The 25,059-nt window shown below is 44.1% G+C and overlaps 1 protein-coding gene across 1 annotated transcript in view; it reads right to left on the bottom strand.

Moving 5' to 3' along the window:
- The window catches only part of TNFRSF4 (TNF receptor superfamily member 4), a 97,874-nt gene that overhangs the window by 32,994 nt on the left and 39,821 nt on the right, over nucleotides 1–25,059 (bottom strand). Inside the window, exons 2-3 of the mRNA XM_078640911.1 lie at nucleotides 10,557–10,679; nucleotides 5,672–5,806 (exon numbers count right to left, since the gene is read on the bottom strand). Coding sequence (XP_078497037.1) covers nucleotides 5,672–5,806; nucleotides 10,557–10,679 — 258 coding nt within the window. The remainder of the gene's footprint in view (nucleotides 1–5,671; nucleotides 5,807–10,556; nucleotides 10,680–25,059) is intronic.

A 25,059-nucleotide genomic window follows, 5' to 3' on the forward strand; every position in this document is an offset into this window, starting at 1 on the left:
CATTTGTCAAATTGTCAGATTTTATTGTGGTCTGCTATTGGGAGATGATTGGGTGAAATTGATTTTTTAATAATTTCTAACATTTCTGAATGCTTTTTTTACGGTCTCTTACAATCTACAAACCCTGTTTAGCGTCTATTCTACAGTAAAGAATCGCATCAGAGAGAAACGGGCGAAACAACTTTTTGGAAACAAACGCAGGCAAAGCAACGTAGTTTCATAACCTCTGCCTGTATGCGTTTTATGGGCGGGCCGTTACCATAAATCTGTTTAAGTTCATTGCCATTGCCCCTTAATACACCTTCACTTTGCAAGTGCCATTCAGATGTTTCTCGTGTCCAATTGGCGAGGTCTACTCTTTACCCTGTCGCAGGCTGAATGTTCGTCATTCATGATTTCAGAGTACCACAGGTCTGGCACTGCAGCTCCGTTCCGATATTGGAAACATTGAGTCAAACCCATGTGGCATGTTTTCTGTAAGCCGGTGTGGCCTTAAACGCGGTAAACCTTCCATCTGTAATTATCCGTGGGCGATGGCGCATTTAGCCGTGGCAGTGAGACGGGGTGCCGTGGGCGGAGTTCGCCCGGGCGCTGAAGCGTTGCCAGGCATCAACATTCTTGGAAATTGGAAAACAGGACTGCATACCATCATAATTAAATCATGGAATACACAGCTGTGGAGCGGGTTTGGAAAAGGGGGGGTGGGGTAGGTGGAGCGAAGGGCACGCTAGAGAAAGTCTTGTTTTACGAGTTTAGCCCAGAAACCTCGGTGCCTTGGCAATGCATGGAGTTTTTTTAATTCTACACATAGCTGAAATTATGGCGGCATGCCTCCCATGTAGTTTAAATTTGAGACGAAGCCTGCTTGCAAGCTATTGAATAAAACATGCACGCATTTTGTGAAATGTTGTGCTTTTGCAGTAGGGCCATATCTTGGGAGGGACCGAGGAGGGGATTTCCCGACTATCACCGCGGTGCGACCCTGGAGGGGGCAGAGGAAAGGAGGGGTATTTGGAGAGCAGGAATCCTGTTTGAAGGAAGGACAAAGGCCTGCAATGTAGACATTATTGGTACTGATGGGAGTAGCGAAGACCATAAAAATAAAATACAAAATTCCATAGAACTATCATAGATGTAAATGTTGGACTCTTCAAGATTGAAGAACTATTAACACTCTTAGCCAGTCAGTACTCATCTTTTTAATAGCTCTCGCTTAATGTATGAGCTAAGTATGTACGTATAGGCCCATTAATCAGGGTAGATGTCAAGATAGGGCAAATGGTGGGGGCCTGAAGGAGGAGGGGGTGCGAGGGATGAGTGAGGATGGGGTAGCAGGGGAGGGAACACGGCCTGGGGGAAGCTGGCTGGGGAGGGGGAGGAGAAATTGAGTGAGCAGCCTTTGATGTGCGAGCGAGTGGGAGGGAACAGCAGGGGGCGGAGAAGCAGATTGCCTTCAAGGCAGGAGGCAGGCAGAAGGCTCGGGCAAGCTCGTGCACGAGAGCACATGCACTCGTGAAAAACCTCTTTTTTGGGCTCATGGTGAACCTCTTGGTTTCACTGCTATAGACTCGTCCTATTCCATTCCTGCGGAATGGAAATAGTCCGAGACCTAAAAAAGTACCAACCTCTGGGTAAAGCCAGGGCCACTGTAATTGTGCGATAAGGGAGGATCATATTATGCGTCAGGGTTGACTGAATTATGCAGCAGGAAAAGACAGATCATGCGGCATAATGTGGCACATCTAGTGCCAGTATTATTGCATTGTTTTGTCTTTTTTACACATATAAACTTTTTCTGGGCAAGGGTTCCATCTCATTTGTAACAATTTTTCACTCAACTACAGTAATAGGCAACTAAAGGTTGACTAGTCAACTTCTGCGAAGATCTTTCATTACAAAATCAGGTGACACTTACTTATTAGTAAAATTTGAACAAACTGAGGTAGAAACAATTTTTTAAGGATAAATCAGAACATTATATAGCAGATGATGGATTATGTGGTTAACGTGGTAAATCCATAATTATGTGGAAAATGACGCAATCACAGATACATATCATTCCAGTGTTCCTGGGTACATTTCTTCCAGAAAAACCCTGCTGTGGCTGAGGGGAGATAAGTGCAAGAAAGGCTCTTCATTTCTATACTTCTAACTAGCAGGGTTGGTGGAAGGAGTCTTTTTGCCTTAGATAAAGTTACATTTTGCCTCTGCCAACCAACCCAATCTACATCTTCTCTAACCCCATGACCTCCCTCTACACTTAAAAAACATTCTGCCACATTACACACACCTCACTTCAATGTTCAGAGAATTAAAATTGTGTCTTCGCTATACAACAAATGAGTACTTCGAAAAAAACATCATGCCATGCATTTCCTCCTCCTTACTACAATTTGGATAACTGTAAGTCATCTTTCCTTCTGTTCGCTGAGGCAGGAATGTATATCATGTTATGCTGCAGTGATTTATGTAGGGCAGGCTGCCATTATTATGGACTTGCAGCACTAATAAAGTACAGGTATATTCTGACCTGGAATTTGAGAATCCCTTGTAGACCCTAGTCTGATCTTGCTTGTGGAGTTGCATCATCAACTGTGGGTTTTTGGTTCTTTACCATGTTTCAGTAAGAGTTGCATAATTATAGGTATATTTCTGTTTGATGGTGTTTGATGGGTGTGGCCTGAGGTCTTAGCCAATCTATTGGGTCCCTACTGGGATATTTGGCGAAGTATGTTGGCCAGCACAAAGTGTGTTGGTGCAGTATACGAAGCAGCAGGGCGCTGCCGAAGAATTCAGATAGTCATCTGTCAGCCTACCTGCACTATGCTGGATGTATGTTAGGAGTCCTATTTAATGTCGTCTATTCTACATCGCTTTGAGGCTTGCCGAGAAATGGAATAATGTTGCAAGCATGGCGATACTCAGGGCTTTAAGTGAGATTAAAAAACTGGGGGGGTCTCTCAAAGGTGCGTGGCCAATGTAATTAAGGCTGTGGGTTGAAAACACGTAAGCAAAAATGTATGTTTAGCATAGTGTGCTGCTCGACTGGTATTTTGCTGTTTCTGTCAGTGCATCCAGATATGATACAACAAGTAGCATCATATCTACAACAAATCAAGACTTTTGGCTTTGTCAATGGTTGTTAATTGCATAAGATAAATACGCAGCAACTATTGCTTGTTGTATATAATATTGAAAACGCCTCCAATTAAAGAACTGGTGACACCACGACGATGTTGCTGCTCCAGCGTTTCAAAAAGAGAAGGGAAATCCAGAAAGAAAATGACTCTTTAATGGATTTCCCTCCCACAACAACGCTCACCTGGCATGACATCATGCCGTACCTTCTCCACTAGTGAGAAGTGAGCAGGGTGGGCACGGGCACATCATGTGCCTGCTGTCACTGCAGCCTGGGAAAAAACGGAACGCCTGTGCCGGGGCACAAAACAGAGCCTGATAGAGACCCGTTTCGAGATCTCCTTTAAAAAACTGCCGGTGCTCAGCGCTGGCAAGACCCGGCCCACTTCGAGCCCTGGCGATACTCAACAATATGGCATGCTGGTACTGTATTTAATGCATGTGTGGTGTTCTCTCTAATTGAACTATAGGACAGTTTAAAGTTTTGCATAATAAACATATGATGTCATAATATTTTTTATTACAGTACTTATCATTTCAGTTGAGTTGGTGCTTATATTTTTTATTCAGGCACCTACAGTCAGGTGTGTGTGTGTATGCACGTGTACTTGTGTGTGTTAGGATCCAAGCCAATGATGCCAAGTTGTGACTGTGCTCTAAGGGACTACAGTTGGTGGCTCAATGAGTCGAAGATTAATAATGTGAATGAGCAAAGCAGGGGAATAGAGCTTATTATTCGTCTGGCACCCCAGGAATTGTACTGAGTGAGCTGCACACCTATTCACAAAACACAAATATGATGGGTAGAATGCTTGCAAAAGTGATAGCCACTGGCAATTGTCCAAGCCAAATTCTAGTCATTTGGTTCTTTGTCCACTATGTCACTCGTGACATGGACCAATCATATGCAACTCATATGTGGTCCTAAACCAATAGAAACAATCCATCCTAAGCTCCGCGCGTTGGACCTCCTCTGACAAGTACACCAGCAAGTGAATACTGCTTCGATCTTGTTGCAAATATTATGCAACTTGGATGCTGTAGTAGAGAAGAAACCCATCTCTAGGCATATTCTTCACACAAGGGGCATCACATGGAAACACAAAGATGATGCAATGGTGGAAAGCTTCAAAAAGTCTCATACCCTGGCAACCGCTTGGACTGCATTTCAGTCTCTTTCACTACTATAAAACTCCTCACATGAACTAGCCGTTCAAGCACAGGCTGAAACAGGCTAATTTGCAGTTTAGACTGAACATGTTTTGCTTGTTTGAGTTGTACTGTTCCTACTGGGCTAGGCCACACGCTGGCTGGTATATGGTGGTCCCATGTCTGGAGAGAGAGAGCAAAAAACTCATGAACTGCAATGCAGCTGTGTGTACCTACCAGTAGCTGAGGTTAATTCAAGCATTATACTATCACCTTTTTGCTTCTCAGTCTAACAATGAAGTCAGCCCAGTGCTTCAGCCGCAAGATCTCACAAACGTCACACCTTCTCGCCCAGAACTTTGTCACTCTAGACCAGTGGCTAGTTTGCCTCAGCCTCGCACTGGCCATAGTAATAAGACAGTCCTACCAGAACCTAACATTAAATAATATATATTTGATGCTTTTAAGGGCCCCTATGTTGGAAGATTACTGATGCACAGATTACTGACAGGCAGTCCAAATCACTTGATTCTTCCTTTTTCCAGCACTTTCATAAATGAGAAGGTGTATGGACATTAGAAGAGAGGCACCATAATAAGAACACCATAAAATTGAAAGAACACTGTCTTACTCACCCCCCTCATTAATTTGCTCCCTTCTGAGGGTCTATATCGAATACCCCTGGGCTTTAAGTGGGCCGGGTCCTAAAGCAGGTGCTGAGATAGGTCCATATCGGGCTCTCCATTTTTGCCCTCACCCTCAGGGTGAAAAAACATATCTTAACTCTGCAGTAGTACCACCCTTTACTGCCTTTGATGTAACTTCAAAGAGACTCGCTATAGTTTTTTTACAGCTCATCATTTCAGCACTGAAGCATTTTCAATATTATATACAATGAAGCCATATCTGTTACTTATTTATCTTATGCAACTAACCATTGACAACGTGTGTGGTAGGCGTACTGTTACTTTTTGTAGGTGTAATGTTTCTTGTACTATATATCATGATGCAATGGCAGAATCAGCAAAATACCAGTTGGGCGGCACACTATGCTAAGTACAGATTTTTTAGCTTAAGTGTTATTAAGCCACATCCTTAATTACACCGACCACGCCCCTTTGAATCCTCCCACACAGTTTTTTCATCCCACTTAGAATCTGGGACACCCCATAAATGTTTTGGTGTTTGAATAGGCCACTTAGGCGTAACTTACTACAGTGGTGTAACATGAAATGATAGGGCACTCTGGTCATTGTCAATGCAGGGCGAGTAGGACGTCATCAGTGGTAACGGAAGAAGGGGATTGGGAGAAGGATGCTCCGATCAGTTTTGTTAGCCGCTCCTGCTGACAGGCAGAATGCTGTTGATAGGGGCGGTGGCTTACCTTGTGCAAGAATTTGGTGGCCAGCAGGGCACAGGCAGGTGGTGTTCTTTGGGTTACCTGGCTTTGTACCCCGGGGGCACGAGCAGATAGCATTCTCTTCCTTGGTGCACTTCCGTACTTCAGTGCTTCCCCGATCTGGTGGAATACATACAAATAATTATGTAAATACAGCTTTTTATTAAATGTGACACACTGTAAGAATAATATCAGGAATAACAATGATAATAAAGCATTGAGAAGAAAGGGCCCTTTGTTAGAATACATCTTCCCTCTTTTGCAGAGACTCTTCTGCAGAACCCTCAGAGACTCCCTGAGGTAATATTTTTCACCCATTGTATGAGATGCATGGTCTAATACGTGTAATCAGGATTTCCACCTCTCGGGAGTTAGGCTGGCATTAATTCAGTAGCCGAAGTGCTACCACCCCCATGGGTAGAAGAGACCCTTATTATGGTTGTTACTGTCCCAGTCAGGGATGGGAAATGGGCACCTCAATTTTCCTTGCTTGTAATGAACTCTGTAGCACCCTCAGGAAACGACTACCATTCCCAGCCCTACCTAGTTCCCCAGGTCCATGCATGTTGTTTATCACAAACCCTAGTCTGTGAGGAATTCAAAGAGAAATCTTATCTGAAAAGTACATTTTTTAGAAACTGAAACACTTGAAGTTGGGTTAAATCTTAGTGTAGGATTGAGGGTGTAACACAGTATTAGGCCTAGTACTCTCAAGGTTCTGCCTCCATTCTGCAATATCAATGACCATTAATGGATAACGTGATCAAACAAAGACTAAGGATTTCTGGCTGGGATGTAGTAGAGAGCCAGTTTCTGCAGGTAGAATGGGTGGGTGGCTCAAGATGCTATAAGGCCAAAGCAGAGGACCTTGACTTGGATCCTGGTTTTATTTGGAAGCAAGTGAAGAGCTTTCAGGGCACCATGATGTGGTCGCGTTTGAGGTTGATAAGGTGCTTTGGGCCGCCTGATTCTGTGGTTCAAATATATCTGAAGTAAATATTTTGCCTCAATTTAGTTCACAAAATATTGCTGTTTTGGGTGTAGATATTCCATTATTAATTTCAATGTGGCAATAGTTTTGTAAACGAGACATAGGACACTACATTTTTTGTCGTATTATATTTAGGCCACAGTATTCTGGTACTAAACTGGTTCTGTAGTCCTTTATGTCTTGCAGTGCTGTTCTTAGTGAGATATGTGGTGACTATATTGCAAAGTTCTAAGTGGAGCTTTAAGATGTGGCTCAGTGGGGATTGCTTTGGAGTGCTGGGAGAAATGTTCAAAGTACAGAGAGCTAAAGATTGATATCATTGACCACTGCATAGACTGAAAAACAAATGACAGTTCAGAGTCACAATGTATCCCTAAGGTCCTGGATTTTATGGGGGTAGATGGCGGGGACTCAAAGATATTGGGCCAGTTGAAGGACTCAAGACCAGCTCAGATTCTACTTGAAAGATCTTTGTTATGTAGTGTCAAGAATGTCAACTAAAAATATGAGAAAAAAGACAACTTGACAAATACTGAAAAAGAAAATCTTGAAAAGATAAGAGAAGAACAGTCAAATGACAATAAAAAATAAGCAAGGGCCAATAGTGGTCTATGAGGCTAAAGTGGGAGACTAGTTAAAGGACTCTATAATATATTTATAATTGGAGGGTAACCATACAACAGACTATAAAGAATTGATCATGAAAATAGAGAAAGAAGCAAAAGAAAATAATTGGATCACTGAAAAATGTTGTACTTTTTTGATAATGGAGTATCCAAATATGTATTTATTATATGATCCCTAAAATACACATTGATCCTTAATTTTGTACGATTGTGGAAGGAATACATTCCATGTTCCAGTCGGCAGTACATCAATCACTATTTACAAACGATAGTTAAAAGAATGAAATATGAGACACTATGGATTGTTGAACAAACGAGGAACAAATTACATGAAAGGCATATTAATTGCTGTCCACAATGGGTGAACACAGCCTAAAATCATGTATGTGAAAGTGGAGTAGTCTATAGAAGAAGCTTTGAGAGAGGATGATTGTACTGCAAATAAGACTTTTGTGATGCAATTTATCAAGATTGCCCTTCCATACAATTTTCTAAGTTGAAAAATAAATAATTAAAAAAAAACCCACAGGATTCTCTATGGGATCTAATGTTGCCCTTTCAGTGACAAACCTATTTATGAAGATTCACATTTAAAAGAATATTTTGGAGAAGAATACATGGAAGATTTGAAGATTAATAAAAGATAATGTAGATGAAAAATCAGTATTTATACAAAACCCAATGGTAGGAAATGGCCTGTTTATTGCTTCTATTTTCCACCCTGCAACTCCTAAAGAACATTTACCTTACAGGCAGGTAATCCACTCTAAAAGAATCATATTGGAAGAGGAAGAATTAATGGCACAAAGAAAAGTAAAAGAGTGGAGGATAGCAAGAGAGATTCAGGTGGTGCTGTTATGCTTGTTGCCCAGACCTAAAAGGAAAGGCCTGAGTAGGAGATTTGTCCTGTTGGGACTGGTATTGGTGAAAAGGCGGATTGCCAGATCATGGCTGAGCCAACGTCCGCCCAAAGTGCTGCAATGGAAACGAGATGTGAAGGAATGGGTGACAGCCGAGATACTCAGAATGCAACAGACTAGGAGGGATGAAAAGGTGGAGGACGATGTGCGGGCATGGAGGGCGATGTTAGGGGAATTGACAACTGATAATGCGGATTGTGAACAAAACGAGGAGGATGATGGGAATGCACAGGCACGGCATGGGTCACGGGTTACACAGGAGACAGGGGGATCAACCCATTAGGATTTACTTGATAATGAATGGATATGGACAGTACAGTTACGAGATGAGTAATTATACTGGAAGAGATAGACCAGACATGGTGAGGGAGGGGTGTTTGAGTTGAGAGAGGGGGGTATGGGGCGGGGGGAGATTACACAGACACTAGTAGGCCCCAGAAATTTAACATGGTGGATGGCATGGGATATTCTGTAGGGGCTGGACTGGATAAAGGAACATGTATGCCACTGGAGTGCCTTTAGAATAGGATTGGTTTGGAAGATAATATATGACGTAATCAGAATATATATGCTGTTATTCAGTTTTGATGCTCTGCATATGTGGCCATGGACATATAAATTGTCTTTGTAATGGTATTGCAAAATGTTAATAAAGATATATAAAAAAAAGTATTTACAATGATTGAACGTGGTGTATAGAATTAACAGTAATTTTATTCTTTTTATTATATAGGATTGTCACTTTAAATATTTTGTTATTTATGTTTTCTTTTTTGACTATTTGTTAACATGAAATAAAACGTATTCATATTTTTTTTAAAAGACAAGTAAAAGGTGATATTTCGATAGCAAGAAAACAAGGAAATTATTTTTACAAATTCGGAAATAAAGATACAAAGAGTCAATTGAGACGAGCTAAAGATATATAAAAGAAAACTAGTAAAAGATTATTTGATCCTTTTGATGAAATATTCTCAACAGTGTTACTGGATCTAAAAAACAAAATCGAAATGGTATTGGAAAATAATACAATTTGATTCAGAATTGAATAAACCGTTTAAACGTTTTCATAGCAAATGAAATGGAAGAAGTTTGGGCAAAGAATTCATAAGAGCCAACATAAGAAATGAAGAACAGTTTCGATTCCTCAAAAGAAAGGCATGTTTCTGTTAGTATTGAATGAAGGGAGGTCTGTCTGTCTAGTTTATATGATGATGGAAAGTGTAAAGCCAAAAAAGAAGAGTCAGCCCGCCATTAATGTGAAAGTCGGTGAAATTGAGAGGAGGTGGTGAAGAAAGAATGTGCATGAAGTTAGTGATTGTCGGACTAAGACTGGAATATTGATTAGAAAGAGAAAGGGTTAATATATGAATAATAGCAGTATGGTTTCTTTAGTTAAGCGGGTTTTTTATAAATATCTTTCTCTTTTAGGAAAATGTGGTTTGAATGATAAATAATATCTAGGAGGCATATATTGTTGCCTCCTGAAGAAAAGTAAGGCAGCCTTTAAATGCACTGGGGTTTATGAATTGAAATATAAAACGACAATCAGAACACAAAACAAGAGGAGAAACTATTGTAACATTTGGATGTGTTCTGAAGTCAGAGTTTTGCAGTTACGAGATATATAACAATAACATAAATGTAACTGATCAGTTCCCAAGAGTGCAGGTATGTGGTAATTGGGAGGTCCCAATTGACAAATACAAAATTACTGCCCCATGTCCTTCTATAATGATGATCTCAGTCTGGCTCCATTCACGAAGAGGAATCTCTGCTTCAATGAATACAGAACCTGGTCCAAACATGAGGTAACATTAGTAGAAATGTTTAGACATTTATCTAGAAAGAGGTGGATTTGCTTTTCATCTGCATACAGTGGGACGTCTATCTAGTACTGCTCTGGTAACTGTGTTGGTGTGCATAGGTAAATGTAATATAGAAGACACTAGAAGGATGATGTTTGGGGAATGATGTGAGATAGCAAAATTGTGGATGTCATAACTGATGCAAGCCTAATTTTTTGACTGTGGTCCAAAAGGAAGGAGTGGATTGATGAAAGAGCCAGACAGCCATGTCAGTTGTTGCTGGAGGGCCCAGGTCAAAAAAATCACATGGCACCCACATACCACATACCAAGAGCATCTGTTTCTAAGTTCAAAAACATAATCTCCTGGGAAAGAGAAAATAAGGCTGCTCCAGCATCTGGTTGTCTTCTAGTAGTATAGCCAAGTTAGCTGCCTAGTAATTGCGTAACAGGGTAGGCTTGCAGGGTCTGAAGAAGCAGGGTTATCATTTGCAGTGCTGTGAGACACCACATATTTCATCCATACCTTTACTACATGTGGTGCATCTCTCACAACTGAAGATGTTGGTACCGCTCTTGTACCATCCATTCGGGCATTCCTGGCATGTGGTATCTTTTCCTTCGCGACACCTCGCTCGCATTTCTTTGCCTGAAAAAACAAACAAGTTTCATTTTCATTGGTCCAGTTCACACATGTTGACCTGACTTTCATTTTGACAGTAGGGTGTATTGTAGTCAGACATGCTTCACAAAAGGATTGTTATGCCCCTTTAGGATCAAGTTAACATCTTTCTGCCCTTTATCTGTTGCCAGGGCAGGCCATGGACATCCACCTGGACAGGTCTGCTGCCTCTCTCCCGATTGGCTAGCACCCTAATTTAAGTGCGATGTTCAGGAAAAACAAGAAAAGAAATGGGTGAAGTACACTCTGTCTTTGTGTAGTTTCCTTGTATTCATTATTGTAGTAGAAATTTCTTTCCGTAATGCCACTTAGCGCTGTTTAGTGTATCCGGATGTGTCGCTCAGGGCACATCACACATCTCCTCGCCACAAGACAACAGCAGACCGGCTGTATTGCATTTGAACCTCCCTCTCATTCCTCTTTGTGTTGATAAATTAGCGTGTATACTGCTATATACACAGAGAGTCGAATTGATTTCCTCCTTCCTACCTGTCAAATGTGCACTCAAGCATCCCACTCATCCTGCACCTTGCACAGAGTGCATAAACATTTTTCACTTTTAACTCACAAAGATGGAAGTGAAAACCTTTGGTTAAAGGAAACTGGCAGAGCCATTTACACACGAGAAGCCAGTAGGTATCCGCACTGAAGGGGACAAGTAAGAAGGCCTGAGCCGTCACTGCTGAATCCACAGTGGGCACTTCCAGTTTCAAAAAGACAGGACATGCAAGCCAATAGTAGACGCTCACAGAGGGATGCTTGTGTGGCATCCCTCAATCTCACAGCCACACTTTCGAGCCTTAATCCATTTACTAGTAAGACCCCACAATAATTGTAATTCAAATAGGTTTATTTCAGCACAAAGGCATAAAAGCAGAATCAAACAAGTAATAAAATAAAACAATAAAACGTCTTCAACAAAACTTACATTAAAAGGAGACAATCAGTTTAATTTAAGCACCACTTCCACTAGATCTTGGTATATAAAATACGGTCTTGCACTTACATGATAGCACTTTACTTAATAAGATAAGAAAAACAAATATACACTCCTTAAATCTATTAATACTGGGTGAATATTCGTTTCTAACCTGAGTTTTATATGGATGCCTTAAAAATCCAATTATAAATACGCATCGCAACATAAAGTGACTTGTGCAGTTTCAAATATTACTACCTGTTCCTTGCGGATGTGCTTAAGGAAGGATACATTATTAAATATAAATGATAACAAAATTCACCCTGCATCACACGTCACTGTACATATTGTGTTCAGTAGTAAAGGCATAGGACTAAACATAATGACTTAGATACCCAGTGATACCGGATCAGAGCACACCATTTGTCTCAGTCTCCACATTCCCAGCAGGAACCTACTAACACCAAAACAAATGGAATGATTGTCAACCTATTTAGGCATCCTAATGGCCTCTGTGTATTTTTTAACTCCCAGCAGCCGGGGGCCGTGGAGGGAGTGACGGTGGGGCAGGGAGGCGGGGAGGGGGAGGGGCAGGGTGGAGGGACCTAAAAACCGGCATATGGATAATTGCAGGTAAGTACACAATTTAATTAACAAAACGAAATTCGTAGCGCGCACAGCATCGCATTTTGCAGAGAGGAACATTTCCGTCAGGGATTCTTAGCACCGCCTAGAGAGTTGTGCAAAGTCATTGGTTTGCCAATACACTGATTTAAGCAGTAACTTAGGTGTAGCCCTAACTGCACCATGAAAACTCCACAGGCTCTCTAACCCTATATCTATTAACGTAGCTTTAATATACCTTATCCATGAGAAATCTAAGGAATACACTGAATTTCTTCCAGGTCTTTGCGATAGGAGGTGAGCTCTGGGGTAAACCAGATTCTTCTCCAATAGAGATGGGGACATAACCCTATTTTGTCAGTGATTGGTCTCAACCTCCGGTCCAATGGGCGGCAGCAAAGGTGTGCTAACAGGAAGTCCTATAAACTGCAGCATAAACAGTTTTCAACAGCTGAAAATAAGTCCACTTTGAGATGATCCCATAATTCGTCTCCACATCACGCCGTCCCCAATGCTTGAGAATTATATATTTTTAAGGCAGGGCTGATGAGTCTAAACTGGGACCTTAATATCATCCTAATTATTCCCCACCGCTGAGGGGGGCGGAGCTTGCTTGGCCTCAAGATGGCCACTTGCTTGACGAGCTCCTTTGGCAGATTTAAACTATCCTGGAATTTCCCATGCCATCCCCTCCTACTTTGGACTCATAAGGGGTGTCTAGTGCTAAGCCTGCCATGGAGCGCTGATTCAGCCAGGAAAGACTGGCAGAGACTGTGCTACGGGCAATGGACAGCCGCGGGCCATGGAGGGAGTTACGGTGGGGCAGGGAGGCGGGGAGGGGGAGGGGCAGGGTGGAGGGACCTAAAAACCGTCATATGGATAATTGCAGGTAAGTACACCATTTAATTATTAAAATGAATTTCGTAGCGTAGACTGCATCGCAAAATGCGATGCTGTGCGCGCTACGAATTTTGTTTTATTAATTACATTGTGTATTTACCTGCAATTATCCATATGCCGGTTTTTAGGTCCCTCCACCCTGCCCCTCCCCCTCCCCGCCTCCCTGCCCCACCGTCAATCCCTCCACGGCCCGCGGCTGGCAATGGAAATGGACTGCTGTGGCCTTGGCGAGGTGTGAGGCCTGCAGTGCGCGCCATCTGCACTTGCGGAGGGCCTACGCCTCTGTGAAGCAGAACTGAGGTGCGGTTGGTGCCTACGTGAGCCCTTGAGATGGCCTACGGTGACTTCTGTGAGGACCGGCGGTGAGGTGGAGGGCAGTGGCGGATTGGCACTGCGGGCACTCGGGCATGGGCCGAAGAGCCGGTGTCTCAGTGCACTCTGTGGGACGTTTTTTCCCCCTTTATCAGTCCACAGAGAGCACTGACAGGGAGAGGAAAGCATCTTCGCTGTGCAGCCAGCCGTTCAGCGATGATCAGCTGTGGCTTCTCCTTGACCCCCTGGCCTGCCAAGCAATCATGCTGATGGTGGGCTGGGGAGGGGTGATTCTGTGCCAGAATCGGCCTCCCAGGGGGTCAGGTGTTGCTCAGGCCTATGAGGCATTTTCACCTCGGCACCCCTGGGGCACACGCAGCCCAGAAACAGTGCTTGCATTAGTCCTCTCCCACAGCTCTTCTTATTCAGGGCATAGTGGGTGAGGAAGAATGGGTCTCACTATGGGGGCCAGGTGATGTGGGGAACTCGTACCATCTTCACCTTAGCCTCCCCCCACCCCCATGGATGGCCCAGAAGCTGTGTTTTTGCTTTAGACCCTCTCCTGCTATGCCATTGCCCTGAGGCAGTGAAGCGCTGGGGAGGGCTGAGTAATTTACAAAATAGCTGGGGCCTTGCTGGTTTTCAGGTGCTCCTGTGCTGGAGGGCTGGGGAATGATTTTCTTTAGAGAAAGGGGCCTCTGTTTTTCAGGTGCTCCTGTGCTGGAGGGCTGGGGAATGATTTTCTTTAGAGAAAGGGGCCTCTGTTTTTCAGGTGCTCCTGTGCTGGAGGGCGGGGGAATCATTTTTTAAGACAAAGGGGCCTCACTGTTTTTTAGGTGCTCCTGCGCTGGAGGGCTGGGGAATCATTTTTTAAGAGAAAGGGGCCTCTCTGTTTTTCAGGTGCTCCTGCGCTGGAGGGCTGGGGAATAATTTTTTAAGAGAAAGGGGCATTTGTTTTTCAGGTGCTCCTGCGCTGGAGGGCTGAGGAATAATTTTTTAAGAGGAAGGGGCCTCTCTGTTTTTCAGGTGCTCCTGCGCTGGAGGGCTGGGAAATAATTTTTTAATAGAAAGGGGCCTCGCTGCTTTCAGGTGCTCCTGTGCTGGAGGGTGGAGAATCATTTTTTAAGAGAAAGGGGCTTCGCTGTTTTCAGATGCTCCAGCGCTGGAGGGCTGAGAATAATTTTGTGATAGAAAGGGGCCTGTCTGATTTTCAGGTGTTCAGCTTGTAGGACATTGTCACCTTAGCCCTGTGTCCTTCCCAAGAACAATATCCTCCCACTTACATTCCTTGTGTGTTTCAGGAAAGGGCATGCCCGCAAATGTGGGCCACTTTTTTCGTCAGTGTCCGGGCCAAATTGCGATCCCAATCCGACCCTGGTGGAGGGTGCCGCCGGTGACCCTCCAGGGGCTGGGCTGTGGACAGATTCCAATACATATTGTGCCTTGGCAGGAGTTAGGAGTGCCAGACAAGACCGTGCTGTGTCATGCGGACTGTGGCAGAGTGCACATTCGGTTGACCTACCGTCTGCCGGGATCACCTGGGCTGTAGCAAGAGCGAACCGCTATGGGTGCCAGCCTGTGACTGGAGTGACCCGGCGGGTATATTAATGCAGTGGGCCGGCGATGCCGCAGAGGCACATTGCTTCTGCTGATCCTGCAGAACCTGGCCCCTGCCATCTCGCTGTCGTGGTTCCTGCGGGGGAGGGGACTGCATCCGTGGATAGCAGCGATTACTTGTCCATATCGGACTGCCTGCATGAATCAACGATAGCAGCGTTGTTATCTTAGGGGCTGCTTCAGGTGCTTGGCGCTTCCTGCTTTCCCTGCACAGTACGTGTCTGAAGGGTGGTGCACAGAGATTGTTGGTGGTAACTCAACGGCTTCGGCGGAGGCCCTGTGGAGTGTACCTCATTACACATCGTGGAATATCTGGCGTTGGGGATATTGGTAACTTTTGCTACACCTCGTAGAATGGGGAAGCTGGATAAAATAAGAAACAATTGATGGACCAAATGCTGGACAATGCAAACATTCACCCCAGTCACAAGGATATCCGTTTAATGAGGGCTGAAAGCCCAAAAACGGTCCTAGGATGCTTGTTTCCATTCGAGGGAAGACCTGCCCTGGCAGTCCGGGCTGAACTGTACCCATTGGGTGCAGGGTCAAGACTGATTTGCATATGGCTGGGTCCAAACTGGAATGGCATGGTGAACAAAAAACGATGGATTTAGGCCCAGATCTCTTATAGGGGTGAATGTATGACATTGTTCTTCATTCTGTCCATCAATTGTTCTTTTTTAAGCTGGATATAACTCAGCCCAAATTGCAATTCGAGCAGCGCAAATCATTCAGAACATGTGAAGAGGGCTCGGCGACAACTGCGCCTGCACTAATGCTTCTAGTCTCGAACTGGGTAACAACTTACGCCAAATTCTGACTACAATGCAACTCAGCCATACCAAAATTGATGGTAAGATTGACTCGCTGTCGTATGGAATGGCCAGGAAGTCGGAGCGCATTGATAAGCATGCTGAGCGCTTGGATATGCTGGAGAGGCATGTATCGGATGCAGAAGATGAACAAACCACTACAACTGGCAATCAGAAGCAGATGGAGAAAACTTTACGGGCCCTGTAAACAAAAGCAGATGATGTAGAGGTGCTGGGTCCACAGACACTGGGCATATGGAGCTTTTTGTCGAGCTGCTTCTTATCAAATTACTGGATTGTGATACTTTTCAGATATATTTATAGTGGAACGTGCGCATAGGTCGCTGGCACCAAAACCGGTACTGGGTGCTAGACCTCGCCTCATCATTGCAAGTGTACTTAATTATAGAGACCGAGATGCTGCCCTATGCTGCTCTTGAGAGCTTCAGACACTTCGCTATGATAAGGCGGAGTCGGACCTTTCCACCTTCCTTAATTTCACTCTGCAGGTGCAGGAAGCGAGGAGGCAGTTTCTGCCGACGAAACGTAAACTGAGGGTACTAAATACATAATGCTGTACCCGGAACGCTTGGAATCAAAGTGGATGGGAAATATAAAGGGGCATATTACCAAGCAATAGCGATAATTATCGCTATTGCTTGGTTAGAGAGAAAATTTTACCGCTAAGCTGCGGCGATTTTTACCGCAGATAAACCTTGGTATTACCAAGGTTTATCGCAAATGCGATAAAAAACGGCTGCAATGCATGAATATTGCTGAAAAGTCAGCGATATTCATGCATTACCGAGCTAATGCTCTTAGCCATGTTATCCACTTCCCATTGGATAACATGGCTAAGAACTGCTCAGGGGCAGGTGTTAGCTTTTGGAGATATTCGCGCTTAGCGCGAATATCTCCAAAAGTTGGTAATAGGAGATAGCCATGTTAGCTACTGTTTCCAGTCGCTAACATCTTGGCACGCCCACTTTGCATGTCATTAGTGATAAATATCACTGACATGCAAAGTGGGGCCCAAGATGGTCGCTATCTCCTACTAGCTGTCGCTAACTGGTGTTAGCGACAGCTAGGTAATAGGGAGATCGTTTTATCTCCGCTTTCTTGGCTTTTAAAGCCAAAAAAGCGGAGATAAACCCCCTTGATAATATGCCCCAATATCTTTAATGATCATGAAGCTGTGCAGCATTTTCTTAAGATGCGTGTGTCCTCAAAACCAGCACGTGAATCGCCAGGGCAGGTGGATGATTACTGGGTCTCGAACTATGAATTAGTCGAACAGGACTGAACATCGTACATAGACACCTTGCTGTGCACTGTATCATACAGTTTGTATGACATAATGATGATATGTTTTTAGTGTTTATGATGCACCTACCATTGTTATGGCGATTCGCATATTCCGCATGTTGTTGTTTTATGTATGAACTTTATGATGGGCGGGTTTCCGATTGTGCTTTCTAGTCGGGTCATTACACTTACTCCTGTAGTGGACTGTGGGTTGCATAGACTGGGCACTCCTGATACTAATAGAGACAGGAATGCAAGTTTGTATCTCAGTTTGCATGAGTGTGGGGACACGTTAATTCATTTTTATGCTTACTGTAAAGATGATTATGGGAATTTGCTACTGTTAGAATGGCCCTGCTGCGACTTGGTTGCAGGATTGTTTGGCGGGCGATCTCTGCCTCCATGTGTGATGCAAATTGCTCTATATGGGACATGTTGTTGGGGGTTACGGGTGGGCAGTGGGGGGGGATACGATTGGCCATGTCATAAATTAAGGAACACGGCATGGATGGTGGGTGGGACCAGCATTTTTTTAAATCATGGCAGCATGAGAGTACAATTACTAATTGGGCAGTAATTACTAGTTTACACATCGCAATATGGCAGGGAGAAAGAATAAGCTATGGCAGCTGTTGGTGGCTCATCTAAATAATTGACGAAGTTGAGTTTCTTGACCTGGAATGGTAGAAGCTTGAATAGACAATCGCAAGATCTGTAAAGTGGTGCTGTATTTGCAACATCATAGCAAGATGTGGCCATTTTTCAGGAAACACGTTTGACCTCAAATGCCAGAGTGCTTACGCCGAGATGCATGAGAGGTGTGTGCTGTGCTGCGGGGTTTAATGCACATGCGCAGGGGATCTTAATATGGACTGGTCGAGGTTCAGGACTTACGCTACAGGAACTTAATGTGGACAAGGGGGATGTTACGTGGTTATGTTTTGCCTAAAGAGCTTTTGGATGTGGTGTTGGTGGGGATATATGGGCCGAACTATGATGATCTACAGTTCTACACTCATTGTATGCTAAACTAGCTGTTTATGGTGATATCCCTAAAAAATGGGGTTGTAACTTTAACTGCTTCTTGGCCCCTGAACTGGAACGCTCCAAGGGTCCCCCACAGAGGCCTTTGGCAGCGGCCCATGTTATCACTGCGGTATCTGTGTGGTGCAATCCCTTCCCACAGGTTAGAGAGTATACTCATTATTCCTCCTTGCACGACATGCACACACGGCTTGCTTCCTGTAGTTTATTGCCTAGTCTGAGCTGCTGCGACCATCTCCAAAGATTGTACCCAGACCATTCCCCTGTACGCTTGGTGCTAGAGGTTGCACAGTTGCACCGATGTACATTTGCATGGTGTTTTCCGCAGTATTCCCTACTAGATGCAGTGTTTTGCGAAGAATTAGTGCAGTCATTTAGTGATACTTTCGCGCAAATCTAGGTACACTGACTACGATGGCCACTGTATGGGAGGCCTATAAGGCATATATTCGTGGGATCACTATCTCTAAACATGCGGGAGTGCTATGCTCTATTCGAGATCGACTGCAAAAACTGGAAACAGAACTCGCAGACCTTAAACGCGTTTATCAGGAAACATCTGAACCTGCGATACACCAAGGCCAAGCTGGAAAAGTATAATGAGCTGGATCGAAGCGTGGTAACCCATCTTGGGAGATATGCTATGGCTAGGGTGTATGGGGAAGGGGAGCAACCAGGGGCCTTGTTGGCAGCCTTGGTTAGGCCGAGCAGAGAGGATAACGAGGTGCTTTCTGTGCTGGATGAGCAAGGGTCGCCCTTACATGGGGCGGCCCAGGTTGCTGAGAGGTTTCAGACATATTACTCTGAACTACATGCCTCCCGTATCCCTTATGAGGAACAGGCCACTGCCGACTATCTCTCGTACATTGCCATGAAGAGACTGACAGACTCACATAGGGTCCTTGCAGCATTGAGGGACATGCCTGGTGGCAAGGTGCCCGGCACATATGGCCTTACGGTGGCTTTTTACAAGGCATATCAGGAAAAGTTAGTAGCACATTTGATCAATCTATTTGAGGAGATGGCGCGTGGCAGCATTATGCCCGCAACTATGAGGGAGGCACTTTTGATTACTTTACTCAAGCTGGGCAAGCCGGCCAAGCCCTGCTCATCATATCGACTATTGAAATTTCTTAACACAGATACACAATTGTTTGTAAAAAACCTGGCTAATAGATTGGCGCCCATGCATCCGATTTCCTCACTATAACCTTATAATATCGGTATATGCAGATGGCACACTTTTGTATATCTGCGAACCAGAATGGAATGTTTTACTTTTGCGTGAGGTGGTGCATTTCGGTAGTCACTCAGGATTGCACATTAATTGTAACAAATCACGCATGTTTCCATTTACTAATGCCACGACCCCTTTTCTGATTGAGTTTCCACTACAGTGGACCTCAGAACCAGTACAATATTTAGGCATACAGATCAAGAGGTGGTAATATGGAATAATTATAGGAAAGTCATAGTGCCTCGCGGAGTCCGTTGACCGCTGGATCTGTCTGCGGCTTTCACTTGCCGGGCGCCTATCTATTATAAAGATGCTTGTGCTCCCGCGCTTTGTATTTCTTTTCGTTAATATTCGTATATCGTTGCCAAAGGCTATGTTCAGGACTTTGCATTCCCTGATGCTGAGGTTAGCTTGGGCTGTTAAAGAGCCTTGCGTACAGTGGGCTACACTCACTCTTCCCTGCTCGTCGGGTGGCCCAAATGCACCATATTTTGGATACATGGCCCCCTGGATTTGCCACACTTGTATCTGGAGTAGGATGGGGCATCTCCAATGGCCCTGCCTTCTGATCTCCTTGATAAACCTCAGCGTTCTTTCCATATCATAGATCTTGCCTGCATTACGAGATACCTGCTGAGGAAATCAGCGGATATACAGCGTGCTCCATTACTTTACTCACCGCAGTTACCTTTAGAGTGGTGGAGTTGGTTTGCAGTTGAACGGGAGGCGGCTGCACTGGGGGACCCATGGGATCATGGCATACGTTGTATGGGAGATTTTTTCACTGGTAAGATGCTCCACGATTGGGAACAGATTAAACTGCAAGCTGATGGTCCAACTTTGCTGATGCAGTTTCACTCTTTTAGGATGAGGCATGCCTTGCGGGCCCTGTTGAATGGAGAGTTAGCAGAGCCCCCAGAGCTAGCTTCTCTCATTTATTTGATACAATCGCAATCCCCATGTCGGGCAATCTCAATTTTATATGCCTAGGTACAGGAATGCAGACACCGCACCACATCTAAAGCCTGTCAGGAGAGGAAGGACGAGTTTGCCAAAAACAAAAACTACAATGTTTAATAATTATCAATTGACACTAATATTATTAATATAATTCAAATACCACACTATGGGGTCGATTAGGATGGCGGTTTTTCCGCATCCTCCGGGCCGGCGGAAGTGTCCGCCGGCCTGGAGGATGCGGAAAAACCGCGGCGGAGACTCCAAAGACCCACCGCCAAATTAGGATGGCTGGTGGGTCTGATAATCTGTCCGCCGCTTTTCCGCCGCGGTCGGAAGGCGACCGCGGCGGAAAAGCACTAACATGTCTGGCGGTGTCTATCAGACACCGCCAGGCATATTAGGATGTCTGAAAATATATGCTTTTCCGCGGCGACTTTACCGCCGTGGAAAAGCATACGGACCTTCACTTCGGGGGCCCGTTGCGGGCCCCCTGGGTGAAGGTGGGGTGGGGGGTGCACATGGGGGGTACCTATGGTACCCCCCTGCATTTGCGTGCACAATGCAGCAGGCACCGCGCGTTGCCTGCCGCTTTGTGCACGCAAATGCTGTGCATGGATTTTTTACATTGCGGCGGATGCAGCTTGAAGCTGCACCCGCCGCAATGTTAGAGATGGAGGATGTGACCGCCACACTGGCGGTCACATCCTAATTTGATCGGAGGGAACGCCGCAGCCCATGCGGACGTTCCCTCCTCCTCAGGGGTCGCGGACGGACTCAAGTCCGTCCGCGATCCTAATCGACCCCTATATTTGCACAAACATAACGGTCAACAATTAAAATGTGATAGAAATAAACAAAGTGTAATACAATTAGCATATTAAATAATAAAATTAATATTTAAAAGAAATGAATATTTTTTATTTATGATTACTTAAATAATTTCCCCATTCCTCTACAAACTAAACACACACCAAAAATATAACCTAACAAATATAAGTTCACAATTAGCCTAATTAATTAAATAATTAATGTGAAAGTAATAAATAATTATCAATAAATTATTTCTTAATTAATTTCCACCCTGTAACCCTAAAAACACAACCTGCACCTGATATATTATTAAAAAAAATATCTTAATTACACAATTTTCTTAAAATACGATCAATTAAATAATTAATATTAATTTCAATTATGTATTCATTAATTGTAACATCTTCATTACACAATTTACATAATGAATTCTCAATTAAATAATTAATAATTTAAATTAATTATTAATTATAAGTAATTTAATTCCCACTCTGTACCGCTATAAACCTAACAACTCAACTAAAACATAACTTAAAAATGAATTAATTACATAATTTACACATAATTAATTATCAATTAAATAGTTAATAACAGTTAAAAACGTAATTATGAATTAATTATAATTAGGTTACTTTCCACCCTATAAGCCTACACACCCCACAACCCACACCTAAATCTTCACATAAAAAATAAATTAATTCCACAATTTACATAATTAATTATCAATTAAATAATTAAGAATAATTATAAATTAATACTTAATCAAATATAATTAAATTACTTACCATCTTACAAAACCCACAACCCACTATGACACTAAAAATTACAATAAACCATTAAATAAATTAAAAAACAGCTAAAAATTTACAAATTATATTAAAATGCATTAACATTAATTATACACACTATTTATAATATATGGAATTAAAACATATACTTAAATACATACAAATAACAAAAAAACTATATTATTAACAACAATATTTTTGAAATTATATTAATAACATAGGGGCTCATTACAATGGCGGACGGACTTTAGTCCGTCCACCATCGCCACGGGAATCGGGGCCACCCGGCCATATGGCGCACATGCAATTATAATGTGCCACTTTGGCGGTCGCATTGTGCATGATTACCATTGTGGCGGGTGCTGCTGGCTGCAGCACATGCCACAATGGCAAAAATACATGTTGTGCATTTCCCTGCACTATGTGGCAGCCATCACGTGGTGCTTGCCACCTGGTGCAGGGAACTGCACAAGTGCACAATTGCATTGCCCCTGCACAACGGGGACCAGCAACGGGTCCCCAAAGTACATCCCTGCCGGAGGCGGGTTTACCGCTATCATAATAATGCCCATCGACATTTTTAACATCAATATTAAGAACACAGATATATATATGTAAACGATATTAACAACATAGGTATTTTTGACATCAATATTACTTACCTTAGAAAATCGATTCTTGTCAATGATGTTCTTGCATCACAATATTTGTGGCTCACGATATTAAAAACTCAATATTTATGCATCTCGATATTTTTTACTCAGAATTTTGGCTGAATACCAATAATAGCCAAGGCAGCACATAACTGATTGGGCAGCTGGTGCTTTCTAATTTTCCATATTTTAGTGAAGCACCAATGTACTCAAACTGGTCAGCATGCATCTGTTTTTAGATATGCTATACTTTTGAGGGTTCTATAAATATAGCAAATGGCAAGTGCTTCCCCCACCTGGACTATCATTGAGTGATTGTCCTGTAATATTCATTATGGGCGCTGTTCCGATACCTCTCCTCTCGCCCAGTTCATCTCCAGTGCAGTCATGGGCATTCAGCCAGGCTGCACTCTGCTCTTGGTGCCACCATGGCCTACAGAAGGAACAGGTGCGGTTCGTCCATTGGGGCGTGGGGGCGTAGCCCCCCTTGCCCGACGCCGCCCGCAGCTCCCTCATGACAATCATGTCAATGAATCAACATGATGTCAGACCGCCGGGCGGGCGTCATGTTGATTCATTGACATGATCGTACAGGCGGCAACACAAGTATGCATGCGTGGGGACGGAGGGTGAATTTTTACCCGTGCCCACACATGTGCACTTGTGTTTTGGCGGCGTTGCGCATGCCCATCAGGAGCCCTAATGGGCGTGCTGCAGGCGAGAGGGTACCTGTGCCCCTGGCACCAGGATTGGCCAGGGACGCTGTGAGCCTGTGACGTGTGGGGAGCAGAGCACAGAGGTGGCGCGGACCGGGACCAGCAGCAAGGTAAGAGTGTGTGTTTTTCGGTGTTCCAGTAAACTAGCTTGCACAAATGACTTGAGATAGTTCAGTGTGTTAAAGCATCTGCTGCAGATATGTGTGCGTCTATTCCAGGTCACCCGTTTATTTCACGGCATGGGGTTTTGGAAATGTAAAAATTCTCAGAATTTCTATTTTGATAGTTGCAACAACAGCCTTCAACAGATTTCATTTTATAAACATTTTCCAGAAAATGAGTTAACAACTTTGTCACCACAAATATAATGTACTCTTTGAACTAAGGTTATAAAATTTCAAAATGTTAACAAACGGTAGAGGCGGAATAGCATGATATATGCATTTATTATTGCATGCATGTTGGTGTATGTTTGTATGTGAATTTGTATAGTACATACCTAGGGCTTACAGGATGGCAAATACATGGGCGGTAGAAGGTTTCCAGCATAAAAAGGTAGGGGTGATGTAATATGTAAACTGGCACATCCTTAAACATCGATCCTAAAGGCTTGTTAGAGTCCATAATTTATTTTTATATGGTCATAAAAATACATGAATGATGGATGGATGCAGGGTGGGTACATTAATTATTGTTCGGTGGATGGGTGGGTGCATGGATGGATGCATGCATGATGGGTGGATGGATGCATGAATGATGGATGCAGGATGGATGGGTGGGTGGATGGGTGGATGCATGAATGAATGATGTATGGATGCAGGATGGGTGGATGGATGGGTGGATGCATGAATGATGTATGGATGTACGGATGGATGCATGGATGCATGCATGATGGGTGTATGCATGATGGATGGATGGATGGGTGGATGGATGGATGCATGAATGATGTATGGATGCATGCATGATGGGTGGATGCATGATGGATGGATGGGTGGATGGATGGATTGGTGGGTGCATGAATGAATGATGTATGGATGCAGGATGGGTGGTGGATGGATGGGTGGATGTATGAATGATGTATGGATGGATGCATGCATGATGGGTGGATGCATGGGGGCGTGGCTTGGATGCCGAGGAGGTAGGCTGCGTGAGCTCGGAGCTCCGTGCCCGATCCCGGATAATATCCTGATAATTCATTTGAACCCCGAGATAAAGAACATAATCCGTAACTGGACGATACTGCGGAGGGTCCGGAACCCACGGAGGGCGACACCGAGCCTTCCCACAGCAGTAACTCGACTCTGAAAGCTAAACTTGGCCGGGAAGTCGCGGACCCCAAAATGGCGGCGAGGGCAGGAGATAGCTAGAGACGGAGACGTCTGCTCGGAGACCCACCGCAGATCATTCCTAACCACGCTAGAGGCGTTGGTGGCTGCATCGCGCCCCTCCCCGGGTGCCAGTTGGACAATAGGCGCGCCCTTGGACGGTGGTTGAGGACCGTCTCAGGCTTGGGGCAATAGCGGTGCGACAGTGACCCGGAGGAGAGGACCCCGGCCCTCTAGCGCGACTGGCGCGGGCTGGGCCGCGGACGCTTGGTGCTGCCTGCTTCTTGGTGACATTTCTGGGCCTGAGCACTAGGCCGGAGATCGG

The sequence above is a fragment of the Lissotriton helveticus genome, chromosome 5_1, assembly GCF_964261635.1.
Source record: "Lissotriton helveticus chromosome 5_1, aLisHel1.1, whole genome shotgun sequence".
Classification (NCBI taxonomy): Eukaryota; Metazoa; Chordata; class Amphibia; order Caudata; family Salamandridae; genus Lissotriton; species Lissotriton helveticus.